The 14609-nt window shown below is 39.6% G+C and overlaps 1 protein-coding gene across 1 annotated transcript; it reads left to right on the plus strand.

Moving 5' to 3' along the window:
* Nucleotides 1-39: 39 nt before the first annotated feature.
* On the plus strand, nt 40-12577 carry LOC122657410 (vesicle-associated membrane protein 724-like). Its single transcript, XM_043852107.1, has 5 exons — nt 40-346; nt 1634-1775; nt 1917-2037; nt 11794-11856; nt 12009-12577. Exons 1-5 carry the CDS (start codon nt 151-153, stop codon nt 12156-12158), a joined length of 672 nt encoding a protein of 223 aa, XP_043708042.1. The 5' UTR covers nt 40-150; the 3' UTR covers nt 12159-12577.
* Nucleotides 12578-14609: the final 2032 nt, after the last annotated feature.

The raw sequence follows: 14609 nt of genomic DNA on the forward strand, positions 1-14609 counted from the left end.
GATCGACCTACTCTTTAGGAGTTAAAACTTGCAAGACTCTGATCCACTGTGAGAGACTGAAGGGTGGGTTTTTCCTGTTCGCTCTCTTCTTCGATTCCCTTGGCTGAGGCGAAACTCCCAAAGGAAACAAAGGACGGACACAGAGACAGGATGGGTGAGGGTCAGGAGTTGTTCATTTACAGCTTCGTGGCCAGAGGGACCATGATCTTGGCGGAGTACACGGAGTTCACGGGCAATTTCCCTGCCATCGCATCTCAGTGTCTTCAGCGCCTCCCTTCCTCCAACAACAAATTCACTTACAACTGCGATCACCACACCTTCAACTTCCTTGTCGAAGATGGCTACGGTATATATTTACTATCTACTCTATTCCCTTTTCTCTCTCTCGCTACCACTTCCATCCTGCTTTTCCTTCGAGTTTGAATTTTTTCTTGTTGATTTTAACTTAACTGAATTGGATCTATTCCTCGCCACGTTTAGCGTACTATGATTCGAATACCACTAAAGCCACTAGTATGTGTGTTTGTGCTTCTCTTGACATTTCACATGGTTAGAATTTTGTTTTCTGGTTCGGAATCACCTCGTCTTATGCGTCCCTCGTCACTAAGTGCATAGTCAATACCATAAGGGCTTCACTTTTGGCTCTGTACACCCAATTGTTTACTGCAATTTTTTTTTTTCAGTTACTGCAAGCTTTGTGTCTAGACTTTTAACTTTGCGGTTGACCTTGTCAAAATCATAGTTGATGCAAATGGCTGCTATTTACTCATTTATATCAAGAATCAGATAAGTCCGTGAGATGGTGAGAGGGACAGACAAAGAGAGGGTTCATTGCGAATTGAAAATTCTATTTTAGTAGTATTATTTGAATCCTAATTGAACCTTCTCATTCTTTGGGACAGAATATCGAGGTGTTATTGATTTTTCTTGGTCATTAAACTCACTAAATGCTGAACAGGCTGGTGGCCTAACTCTCCCTCCCCCTGCAAGCACGCGTCTGGCCTGTCTGTCAGTACCAACTGCATTTGGAATCTGGTAACACTCGTGAAAACAAAACCTGGAGCGTTATCTAGATAGGTGGCCCTGTGGCTGTAACCTCTATGAACATGGATGAACCTGTGTCTGAGTCACTAAACTTGTTGCAGCATCTCCTATTCAATTCAGAGTTTTCACTGATTTGAAATAGGTTTATATGGTTGATCCATTGACCGTTGGTTTTCGCTTCATATCTTAGAACTTAATGTATGTTTCTATCATAGTTGTCAAGGCATCTAGGCGCCTTGGTTGCTTAGGCACCTTGTTGGTGTCGCCTTGTGTCCAGACCCCCTTCAATGCCTTAGTTCACCTACAAGCCGTGACAACTATGGTGTGTATATTATTATTATTTTTGTCTAATGTCCATGTCTTTATGAACATCTAAGTGAACCATTTTGGTTTTTTCTTTATTTTTTTTATTGTATTATGGGGATATTTCTAGTTCTCTATAGGATGCGCATAAGTTGTGGGAATGTATTTTTGGTCCCTTTCTTACCTTTTTGTTAAGAATAAAGCCTTAGGCTTTTCTCAATCATCTATTTTGATAGGTATCCTTCTATTCCACATCCTACATCTGACCACTCTCTGGATTTTGCAGCATATTGTGTAGTCGCCAAAGATTCTGCAGGGAAGCAAGTCTCCATAGCCTTCTTGGAACGAATGAAAGCAGACTTTAAAAAGAGATATGGTGGAGGTAAAGCTGATACTGCCATAGCCAAAAGTCTCAACAAGGAATTCGGGTATTTTTGTCCTTAGAAATTGCACAGTCCTGTCGATTATGAGTTTATCCAACCTTACCACTCTTTTTCTTTAGTTTATTTTTCTTAGTAAAGATTGTTTACGAATTACAGATTAAAGAGTACAGGTTGAAAATTTTGCAGACCTGTTATGAAAGAGCATATGCAATATATCACTGACCATGCTGAAGAGATTGGGAAACTTTTAAAAGTGAAGGCTCAAGTTTCAGAAGTTAAAAGCATTATGCTTGAAAATATTGACAAGGTACTTAAATTTAGTGTAAAAAGCTGCTCTATCTTAAAGATTACTTGTGGATCAAGCTCAGTGGTATATAAACATTAAGTTTTTAAATCTATGAAGCACTGTGTATGTATGCATTGTTTGGACTTTTGCTTCACGAGTTTCACTGTATGTGTTTCTTGGGCTGTAATCTCTAGGCCTTTCACTATGTCTTATTCTTTCAAGAACCTTGCTTACATATTGTACTATATTCACCTGGGCATACCTGTTGGGGACGAATGTGCAACCATGAGGAAGAAACCAAGTAAGCAATCGCATACAACACAAGGAAAATTAATGTGATTCGGCACGAGCCTACATCCACCCAAAAAAACTAGAGATTTTTCACTAACCAGAAAAACAATCTACTCTACTTTCCACCTCACAATGTGATCTCCCTTGCTTGTATCTAGGGTTTTCCCCACAAGACAATATCTAGGAAACCCTAAAAACCCTAATCCCCACACAATCACAATTTTACCCAGGTACATGTAAATGATGTAATGGACCCAAAACCTGACCCAAACATATACAAGCCCAATAATTAAATGGACCACTACAGAATACAAGACATAAAAATCTAACAATCTCCACCTTGGCTTGGTTCTACAAGTCACCTTGACGAAGACCGGTGTTGATGTCGATTCTTCAAACTCTGCCATTGTCTCTGCTTTTCATCATACCCAAACCGACATGGCCCACAACCCCGCTCGGGGTGCTCCGCGCAACTCATTGCCACATGATGTGACTTGGCTCCACGTCTCCTACCGCTGCAACCTAATCGGATAGATCACTACTACTCGCAAGATTCGAAGTGGCAGAGTCTCGCTTCCAGATCTGCATGTGTTCACAATCTGAATTGTTTGCAGTCTTTGTTGTCATACTGTACTTCTTGCCTGAGTTCCAACAGTAGCTCTACTAGTTTCAACACTCACTACAAGTTTGTGCATATTATCAGTCATCCGTCCCTACATCACAACCATGGCCCCTCTAGAAACCCTGAAAACTCCACCTTCAAATAAGCATATGAAACCTCTCGAATCTAGTGTTTCTAGTGAAATTCAATGTTTTTTCCTTAGATCCGGCACATGTCTAACCCCATTTAGAGTTTGCACAATCTCATCAAACATGTGAATCCGTACAATCCCAATCCTAACAATTTTGCTTTCAACATTGTTTTCTATTTTGACCGTACCACTATCACATGCATGATATAGTTGGAAATGGTGTAAGGATCGATTCAAGAGAGGAGAGGAGAAGGTAGGAGGTGAGAAGAGTAGAAGAGAAGATGAGGAGGGAGGAGAGGAGAAGAAGAGAAGAAGAAAAAGATGTGCAGCCAAAAGTTAGGGAGAGAAGATTCCTCTCCCCTATTTGATTTACTAACATGAAGTGAGAATTACATACACCTCCCTAGTGAGGTAAAAGGTGAAAAAGTAAAATTACAACATAAACTCGAACACTCACTCTCAAGCTGGAGAATAAATGTCATACATTCTTAGCTCGCATAAAAGGGCACTCAAATGATTAGGGATGAGCCCTTTGGTAAAGATGTGATGCAGATTTATCACCAAACTGGGCTTCTTTTATTAGGAATAAGTCTAGGGTTGGGTTGCATACATGTTGGGCCTTTTATCCCATGGGTTTCTAATGTAATAGGCCACTTTTATGGGCCTAAAATATGGGTAAATAGGTTGTATACGGGATTAGCTCTCATACTTAGTTTTATTTCCATACTTAGCTTTTTATTTGGTGTTTTAAATTGAACCGGTTCAACCCATGGTTCAATTTAAGTGATTTTATTAGTTTTTCTTTTAGTTGTTTAGTTGGGCTGGATTAGGACTTTATTTTGAGTCTATTTCAGTTTCCTAGTCAGTTTAAGTTGGCTAATAGGTTAAGGATTGGGTTATGCCATTTTTTTTTAGTGTCTAAGTCTATTTTTGAGTCTTCTATATAAGTTTGTAAGGGAGGCCAGCATTGGATACGAATTTGATTAATAAAAACTCAGCTTTATGCTTGCTGCCTTTGTTGCTGCCCTTGCTCCATCGTGAGTGTGCCTTGTGAGTAATATCAAGGTGAAGGGATTGGTGGATCTCCAATCGACTCCTTGCATCGTGAAGATCGGGAGGGCTGTTACTTATCTCCTTGCATCTTGTAGATCGGGAGACCCCTTTGTTCATCTTCAAAGGTGCTGCCATTGAAGATCTCTTCAAATCCAGTAAGTTTGAATTTGAACTTTGTTTAAGCCTTCTTCTTCTCACTCCTCCCCTAAGTAGGATTCCTCCATAACTTCAAATCTGTCCATTAGTTTCAAACCAAACTTTCAGCATACATCCCTTACATCATTATTGACACTTGATCCAAGTTTCATCAAACTCCCACCACCCTAAACCCTAGAATCCCCTATTCCTACCTCCATTTGGAATTGTCTCCAATAACCTTATCTTGCTGTCTAACTCATCTAACCTACTTCCATTCACTCAAACATCATAAAACCTATACCATTAGACTTCCCTACACCTGCCTATCATTACCATATAAGACAACCCTAACCCTAATTCTTCCCTAATTAGCCTAAGCTGTCCCAATCAGCCAGCCTTGTTAGGTGAACCCATTCCCCTGGCTCCTAGTGGGATTACTCCTCCCTAGGACTACATTAAAGTGGTATCAAAGCCATGGATTTATATGGCAAACCAGTTCTGCCCCCTCCACCTGATCCTATGGCTGCTATAATGGAGATGCTACAGAAGTTGAATGAAAAGGTGACACGATTGGAAGAGAAGAGGACTACCCCTCATAGGGACAGCAACATTCTCCTAGAAAAGGACAGATATCAAGTCAATTCGGTAGTACAAAGAGCCCCAAGGAGAGATCAATACAGAGAAGACAGAGAAAGGTACACAGATCATAGTGAAGATAGGAACAGAGGATACAGAGATTACAGGAGACGCCGTAGACCTCCAGAGACGTATGAGTTGAGAGACTATGATGGCAGACCAGATCCACAGGTATTTTGTGATTGGTTAGCTGCTTTAGATGATTATTTTAATTGGTATAATTTGCCTTAGCATAGGAAAATGAGACTAGCACATACCAAGCTAGTGGGACCAGCACATAATTGGTGGAGAACCCAGATGGATTATCCTAACTATCGTGGTAGAGAACCTGTTACATGGGCAGAGATGAAAGAAGATCTGAGTAAAAAATATTTCCCACGGACGTTCAGAGCTCTACAACAAGGTAACTTAAATTCCCATCGATAACATCACCACCAAAAGGCCTTCAAATCTGAAGACAACTTGAAGCCTCCATCAATGAGATTCCGTTTGCAAGTTGAAGACTGTTGGAAATCTGACATTACCAGTGTTAAATCAGCGGCTGAATACAAATGTACATTGCCAACGGAAATTGAGAGAGCACAAGTTGAAGACAAAGCTGAAGTGATCACAGTGAATTGTGATGAAAAGAAAGAGACAATGCCTGGAGCTTCAAAGATGGAAAGTCAACATGTGGAAGATTCTACTGAAGAGGTCTACGTTGAAGAAGTCAAAGTAGACAAAGCTGAAACAGCAGAAGATGAAGAGGTGGTTGAGAATATTCCACAGGAGATCAATGATATTCAAGATGTTGTTCTTGAAGAGGTGGAGCTTGTATCTCAAGTATTAGATGAGAAGGTTGCTAACACTGAAGACTCTATGGATAGGGCATTCACAGTTGGTGCTGATTCAGAGGTAGAGCACATAGATTTTGTTATGCCACCATGGTTCTTCGAAGAGAAAGCTCCACGCCTTGAAGACTATATTCCTAATGTTCCTGCTTCACCGGAATTCTGTTTGGGGATGGTCAAAGCTGCTGATCACATGTTGATTCCCCCTCATCACTACAAAATTCGAGGATGAATTTTTTCAAGCTGGGGAGAGTTGATGCAGATTTATCACAAAACTGGGCTTCTTTTATTAGGAATAAGTCTAGGGTTGGGTTACATACATATTGGGCCTTTGGTTTCTAATGTAATAGGCCACTTTTATGGGTCTAAAATATGGGCAAATAGGTTGCATACGGGATTAGCTCCCATACTTAGTTTTATTTGCATACTTAGCTTTTTATTTGGTGTTTTAAATTGAACCAGTTCAACCAATGGTTCAATTTAAGTGATTTTATTAGTTTTTCTTTTAGTTGTTTAGTTGGGCTGGATTAGGACTCTATTTTGAGTCTATTTCAGTTTCCTAGTCAATTTAAGTTAGCTAATAGGTTAAGGATTGGATTAGGCCATTCCTTTTTAGTGTCTAAGTCTATTTTTGAGTCTTCTATATAAGTTTGTAAGGGAGGCCAGCATTGGACACGAATTTGATTAATAAAAACTCAGCTTTATGCTTGCTGCCTTTGTTGCTGCCTTTGCTCCATCGTGAGTGTGCCTTGTGAGTAATATCAAGGTGAAGGGATTGGTGGATCTCCAATCGACTCCTTGCATCGTGAAGATCGGGAGGGCTGTTATAACTTCAAATCTGTCCATTAGTTTCAAACCAAACTTTCAGCATACATCCCTTACATCATTATTGACACTTGATCCAAGTTTCATCAAACCCCCACCACCCTAAACCCTAGAATCCCCTACTCCTACCTCCATTAGGAATTGTCTCCAATAACCTTATCTTGCTGTCCAACTCATCTAACCTACTTCCATTCACTCAAACATCATAAAACCTATACCATTAGACTTCTCTACACCTGCCTATCATTACCATATAAGACAACCCTAACCCTAATTCTTCCCTAATTAGCCTAAGCTGTCCCAATCAGCCAGCCTTGTTAGGTGAACCCATTCCCCTGGCTCCCTCTCTTGCTGCCATGCATACCAGGGGGACAGCCATAAAGCATCCAACATCTCTCTCTAGAAAAAAATTCCAGCAAGTAGATAACCATAAAAACCTTAAAGAAAACCAACTCACATACACCCTTCACGATTTAGCTTCATTCCATAACGACATATAAGTCTCAAATGATGTAACTCACCAACCAATATCAATCAAACTCACCATACACAACATTTCAAGCTTCTTTAAATAGCCTTCACAATCTTGGAAGCTTCAAACATCTCATAAAAACTTGAAAAATCTCCAATCAAGTGAGTATTACAAAGTGTGAATCCATTGTATTTTAACTTGAAAGCTTCACATACCATAACCAACAACAAACAACCACTGAATAACTCAAGCACAACACTGACAGTCCAAACTTGGTGGTAAAACAGAGCAGCAAAGTTTGATGTTGCAGAGAATGAGGGCTAGGTATTACCAGCTGAGCCAATATAGGCTTGAAAATAGACCTTAGGGCGACTCCAAGGAACCTGGTTCCAACCTCTACAGATCTCAGACGAAGGAGAAAAACTGACCCAAGCCAATTTTTTTCAGAACTGGCGGTACTGTAGCAGTGGCTGAAAAACTGAGTTGCAGACCATGAGCTTCCCTCCTTTACAACCAAGCTTTTGGGGGCTTGAAAGAGAAGCCTAGGGTGACTTCAATGAGACAAGACCCAACTCAAACAGATGCTGGATGTGAGAGAGAAAGAGACATTCCAACACCGAAATCACTGTTCACGTGAACAGTATTTTGAGCTCCTATTGCTCCACATACCTCCTTTTGATGTTCCTATGACCCTCTTCTAAGCTTATCTCATGGTTCCTTTGAGTTTTTCACACAATAGTCTCTTCCTTTGGAACCCCTTTATAACCTAGGGTTCCAAAGAGAGAGAAATGGAAGCAGAGTACCGGTAGGACGACTCTCAAACCAAAGACCTGCTCTAATAACAAGTTGGAAATGGTGTAAGGATCGATTCAAGAGAGGAGAGGAGAAGGTAGGAGGTGAGAAGAGAAGATGAGGAGGGAAGAGAGGAGAAGAGAGAAGATGATGTGCAACCAAAAGTTGGGGAGAGAAGATTCCTCTCCCCTATTTGATTTGCTAACATGAAGTGAGAATTACATACACCTCCCTAGGGAGGTAAAAGGTGAAAAGTAAAATTACAATATAAGACAATAAGATACTAAACTAGTGCCCAAACTACCCTTATTACATAAACTCTAACAGATATGTAACAAACTAATCCCTGTCTGAACACATGAAATGAAAGACCATAATCTAAAATCCAATCTGAAATTTCCAAACCTAATAAAGAAGTGAGAAAGATATCTCGTCCTCCAGGACTCTTCTGTGACAACAATATTGGATGATTTATCTCCATTCTCCTTTTTATCCTCCTTATGCCCAAGACAATTCCTCTTTAAATGACCTTCCTCATAATAATAACAAATTATTTTGCGACTTTTCGACTTGGAGTGACCCTTACACTATTCAAACTCCTTTTTCATTTAATCCACCTCTACCCTGACCACCACCTGTAACCAAAGCACTACCCTCCTTGACGTCCCCTCACCGTTATTTTTCCGTCGTGTCTCATTTATCAACAGAGTAAGAATAACCTCGTCAAGTTTAAGAGTATCCTTACCAAACAGTAATGTTGTCACAATATGATCAAATGAAGGAGGTAGTAAAGCCAACATGAGACGTATCTCTCCTCCTCTTCAATCTTAACATCTAGAGCCAACAATTCCATCAGTATCCTATTAAACTCATCCAAGTGCATCTCAAATTTCGTTGCTTCTGACAACCGAATGCCATATAATCGTTTCTTAAAAAATAGTCGATTTGTCAACGGCCTAAACTTGTACCTACTCTCTAGTTTTGCCCAGAATTCCTTTGGATCCACCAACTTGATGATCTCATGAAGAGTGTTATCCGCAAGATACAATTGGATCGTACTATTTGCTAGATCCCTCAACTCTAGTTACTCATCTTCCATTATCTTGTCTGGTTTGTTCGACGTCTTCCTAAGAGCCTTGACAGTCCCCTCCCACTTAAGAATATTTTTCACCCATTGTTACCACAAGGTGAAGTTATTATGGCTATTGAAAGGTTATATGGAGAAGATTGAACCTTTCATTGCCATCTGATTTGCCTGATCACTTGACTCTGTGCCCGTTATCAACCTCAACATACCTGACCACCGTTGATCTTGCTGGAACCTGCACGATCTACACCAACGGAGTGGAATTTGTTTGATTCCCACTGTCCACTGTCCATAGTGCCAGAAAACCTTGGGACACGTATTTTGCAAATAAATGCTGGAATTTTCATTATTTACAAAATAGTCCCCCTCGCTTTACCAAAGCTCTAAACAGCCCTCTTGTTCTTGCCATACTAAGTTTTCATTGCTAAACTATGGGATCACTACTAAACCGATCTGAATCCAAAATAAGAACACCAATGGAAAGATCTTCAAGAACCGAAGAAGCAAAACGTCTATACCCTTTGATGTGAGAACTTGTAAGCCATAAAGGATGATGAACCCTACCTTGGGTAAGACAATGAAAAACTACTTTTTCAGTTCTTTGATCCACGGTATGTCTTTTCCTATCATTCAAGGAAAGCGTGCCATGTGACAGAAAAAAAGTGAAGAGAGATTCGCACTATTGAGTTGTGTGAGTTTTCTTTCCCTGTTTTTTTTTTCCTTCTTCATTCAACTTCCTTGTCCCCCTTTTTTTTCTTTCTTAGGCTATGCACGGCTTTTTTCTTTCTTCCCGCCACACGCCTTCTCTTATCGAATCTAAAGAAATTTTTTCGTAGCAGGAACTTTCGTACCACCTGTGTCTTTTTTCTTTACCTCCTTACTGGCCATGAGTTTCACCATACATTTCCTCTTCCAGTAGATCCTTTGGTACTGCTTGTTCCCCAAATCTCTATACACCACTTGTGACGATCTGCCGAACGTCACTCTGATACCACTTGTTGGGGACAATTTGCAATCATGAGGGAGAAACCAAGCAAACAATCACACACAATACGAGGAATTTATTATGGTTCGTCATGAATGCCTACATCCACCGAGAGAACTAGAGATTTTTCACTAACCAGAAAAACGCACTACACCACTCTCTACCTCACAATGTGATCTCCCTTGCTTGTATCTAAGATTTTCCCCACAAAGACAATATATAGGAAACCCCAATTCCAGTTTTGTACCACTTACATGAAATAGACCCAAAACCCGACCCTAACATATACAAGCCCAGTAATAATTATGTGGATCACTACAGCATACATGACATAATAACCCAACAATACCTTTACATGGAGGTCTGATATTTTCTTCAGGCTGAAGGATCTGCCCATATTTTTCCATTATCGCCTTGCCCATACTTCCCTACATCACTGCACTTGAAAATATATCAGTGGTGGGTATTTCATGCAGGGTAAGGTGCAAGAGATGCTCTCTTGGGATATGTGTGTGTGTATGTGCCTAAGTTTAATTCTGTATGCACAGAAACCATCTATTAAAAGAGTACATTATAGGGGTTGATCCTTGTCAGAGATACACTGTTGGGGTATGATTTATTATTGATCATTCAAGGGTATGGGTACCCTTGGAGAGTGTCATATTACCTTAAGACAATCTGGGGAGTCGGCATCCAGTTAGGACACCCATTCCAATCCAGGGCTTGGTCAGGGAATGACATAGCAGACTCTCTAGCAAAGAGTGGAACTTCAGGGATATGTAATCTGGGGGAACAATCATTCTATTTGTAATTTTGGTGTCTCATCTGTTTTTGTTCATGTTTTCTTCTCTTTCCCCTTCTTCCTCCCCACTTGGGGCGGCAGTGTCACTATTTCTTTCAAGAACTAGTGCCTTTTAAGCTTGATTTCTTTTGTTTTGATTGTAAGTTATTTTGTATTCTTTTCCTGCATCTAACCAATTGATCTACGGTTCTAGTTGGCTGGGTCAGAGCCAACTAAGCATTGACTAGTACCAGGCTGTTGGTTCACTGTAATGGTTTGACTATGTTGCGTATGCTTTTAACTTGAGGTAGTGTCCTGTTGTTCTGCTCCTTATATCACTTTGCTTTTATTTATGCGATTTAATTATTTTGCAAATACTTTGAACATGAGGCAGTTAAAGCTATTTCTTCATCGTGTGTATGTTGTCCCTTCTTGTGTGGCCTTCTGTTTTTCATTTATCTTCTCCTCAATGTACATGGATAGAATATGTAGTTGACCAATGCCGTGGTTGTTGAGATGAGCTTCTGTATGAGTCACGTAGCATGTTGGATGGGGCCCTGATTTTGTGGGGGAGGTGGACCCTAAGGTCCCCCGGTCACATGTTTTAGTCAGAACAAAATCCACCAAGTGTCAAAATAAAGTTTTGAAATCCAGGACTACCAAGAAGGTGCACACAAAGACAGACTACAGAGTGCATGCTAAAACAAGGGAGCATGCTGATTCACCCGGGGGGTAGAATTTGGGTCTGAAATTTGACATGTGGCTAGTTCAGAACTTGCCTTATCTACCAATGGTCAGAATTGCTGCATCATCCTGCCACGTGGTAGAACGAGGTGGACTGTGGAGAGAAGCTTGTCTACACTGAACCATGTAGCAGACATTATGCCTTAGAAAATGATTTTACTGGTGCTTTATTATATGATTTTATTATGTATTGGGTATTTGATTTATTCTTATCTGATGAATCTTGTTAATATTTGTTGCCTAGGAAATGTCTAGTCATTTGCTAGTTGCCTTAACGACACAGTTTCCTGCATAACCTTTATTCCTTGAATTATGTATCTTAATACTGATTGCAATATTTTTTATGGGAACTACTTTATATGATGTTTGTGACCTGGAGAACACCTTTCAGGCTCTTGATAGAGGTGAGAAGCTAGATATTCTTGCTGATAAGGCAGAAGATTTGCGTTCTCAGGTGAGTTAAACTTGGTAGTGTTTCTTAGTTGATCATAATTCATGTATCATTTTACATTCTCCAAGTGCTCAAGAAAGTTTTTCCCATTTCTTCTGTCATTTTGAAATCTTATTGAGCAAGAACTGAAAGACTGTGTTGGGTGATGCTTTCAGGCACAAAATTTTAAGAAACAAGGAACAAAAATCCAGCGAAAAATGTGGTATAAGAATATGAAAATCAAATTGGTTGTTCTAGGGATCCTCTTACTTCTAGTCCTGATCATCTGGGTTTCTATTTGCCATGGTTTTGACTGCACTAATTAATGTTTCTTAAGCATTCAATTGGACCATACAAGCATACAATTCTGGATTGATGCAAGCAGATATTCAATCAAAATGACTGAATTCAGTGGGGCAGGGCAGAAATTTGGTTTTGGAGGAAAAGTTCTTTATGCCATTCTTTTTTAACTCTCATATAGCAGAATTCCATTGGAGGCATCAGTTTTGTGTGAGATTTATTTGGTGGAGTCAGCTGGTTGGGTCTGTTTCAGTTCCTTTTCTTTGTTTCGCTTTTGAAAACAAAATACTTAATGTAATGTGGTAGCTCTGCAGCGATATGTTGAGAGTTTGTCTGGTAAAGGACATTTTGTTTTTACAGGAAAGCTAAGCTAATTTATTGGACCATTGTTTATGTAACTCTACATAAATTCCAATTGTGGAGTTAGAAAGACCTTTTCCTCTGTCAACGTATCTCTCTAATTCAGAATTTTTTTTTTTTTTTGGATGACTGTCCTAGAAGTTAAGATAAATTCTATTGATCTCTGGCATTAAATCTGTTCAGGAATTAGGCTGGATACAATATGTGTAGAGGACTACAGGGTCCTTTATTGGGACCTGCTTTTATGAACAATGCTAAAATGTGGAATTAGGCTTGTGATCACAAAAAAGGTGATGATGGCAGGAAATGTATTATGGAAACTTTATCCCTGTTTAACTGGTATTATGCTAGCCTGAATAGGTATATTTTCTTGCTAGTTGCATTCCAGCAGGGGAGAAAGAAAAGGTAGATAAACTAATTTAATTCACTGTGACTGGTTTTGGAACTTCGCATTCTTGTGATCTGAAGTATTTTTATAAGCTGAATACTTTTTTGAGAGATAAATATTTATATATGCTGGACTTTGTGATTTGTTATGCACTATGTATTTTATTTTCTAGTGGCTTCTACTCTCTATCCCTAAATGGTAGTATTTCACTAAAACTGCATTATTCAAGTTAAAACACAGGTCATACAATCACTGTTAAAACAATCACTGACCCTTTCCTCACCTGAAAAACTTTCTTTCTAGTTGAAGCTTTAGAGATGTCTGTTAATGAATCGTTAAGGTTTGTATTGCTGATTTTCAGTAAGTTTGGCATGCAAATCAAGCTTCATGTCTGGCTAATTTGTGTTAATAACAGGAAGAAATGCCACAACTCTGTGATGACAAAAGGATCAAGATTAGAGAATGTTACTTTCCTTTTTGGAAAGCCCATCCTTTATAAGGGCTATCGCTTAAAAAAAAATAGTTTAGGCATCCCAAGAATTGGAGTCATTCTTATTATTGAGGTTATCTTACTCTTAGCTTCTCCTCCTCTCTTGCTTTCTTTAGGCATGTTGAACAGCAAATATGATAGCTCACTCTGGCCATGTTTGGGTTAAGGATTTAAAAACCAGGAATTGGGATCTGGATCTGGATCTGGATCTGGGTCAGAATCAGTGGAAATCAGCCTAAACTCTAGCATCCCCGTACAGGATTGGTCTGATCCAGATCGGCCGACTTAAAAGATCTGATTTTTATTTGTTTAAATTTTTTTTCTTAAATAGAGCAGGATTTCATTCAAGTGATTCACCGACTTTTAAGTATGGATCACAACATCAAGGAACTTTAGCATGGCTTGAACTTTAACACTAAAAGTTAAGCCAAACCTAGCCTTCCTTCAGTGGGCCCAAATGTGTTTATTGGGCTAGTTTATAGACTCAATTCCTCTTATAAATTACGAAACCCAGCTCTGGCGAATTGGAATTTCTGGCCCATTAAACTTAATTGGGCCTTTCTTACTGGTTAAAGCCTGGGCCAGGCCAACTCGTATATCAGCTTTCACCTCAACCAAACCAGAGTTGGTGCTCTATCAAAACGGTAGGCTGAACAGGAGAAACATCGAGCAGCAAAAATTTAACTGTAAAAGAGACATCTGATGTTCTTGAATCTAGTTCATGTAAAAGAGTGACAAGTGGTATCAGGTTGGGTCATAACTCGTACCCAGGAGGGAGGTGAAGCCGGTGAAAGTATTCTGCTATTGTACTAATGAAAATAGTTATTTCGGTTTTCTACTGGCGGCTTCAACTATAACCTCAGCTCTATTACTCCAAGCCAGACGTCCGGCTTCGTCAATAAAATCACTTCCTCATCCAAGCCAGACGTCCGGCCTCGTCAATAAAATCAAAACCCTATTCTAGTTGCTCTCTCTATTATCTCTCTTTTTCTTATTTTCTCTTGCATGTAACTTTCTTCAAGATTAATGCCTAATTCCTGGAGACTTAAAGGCAGTCCTGTCTATTTAATATGCTTCCTCCTATATTGCCATGGCCTGGTTGGACAGAAAGAAACCTGAGTTTTTTTTAAGAATAAAACTGCACAAAAACAGAAGTTTTTGAGACTTATCTGGGATCTCTTACCCCATTGGAGCCAATCTTCTAAAGAGTTAGCTTTGATTACATCTTTTTCTTCTGTT

Source organism: Telopea speciosissima, chromosome 4, assembly GCF_018873765.1.
Source record: "Telopea speciosissima isolate NSW1024214 ecotype Mountain lineage chromosome 4, Tspe_v1, whole genome shotgun sequence".
NCBI classification, from domain to species: Eukaryota; Viridiplantae; Streptophyta; class Magnoliopsida; order Proteales; family Proteaceae; genus Telopea; species Telopea speciosissima.

Bases quoted from the DNA above. Each gene is read 5' to 3' on its own strand.
- LOC122657410 (XM_043852107.1), top strand. From the start codon at position 151: ATGGGTGAGGGTCAGGAGTTGTTCATTTACAGCTTCGTGGCCAGAGGG. The intron at 1,776-1,916 runs GTATTTTTGTCC...AAAATTTTGCAG, and splicing joins AGTCTCAACAAGGAATTCGG to ACCTGTTATGAAAGAGCATA. The intron at 11,857-12,008 runs GTGAGTTAAACT...TGATGCTTTCAG, and splicing joins CAGAAGATTTGCGTTCTCAG to GCACAAAATTTTAAGAAACA.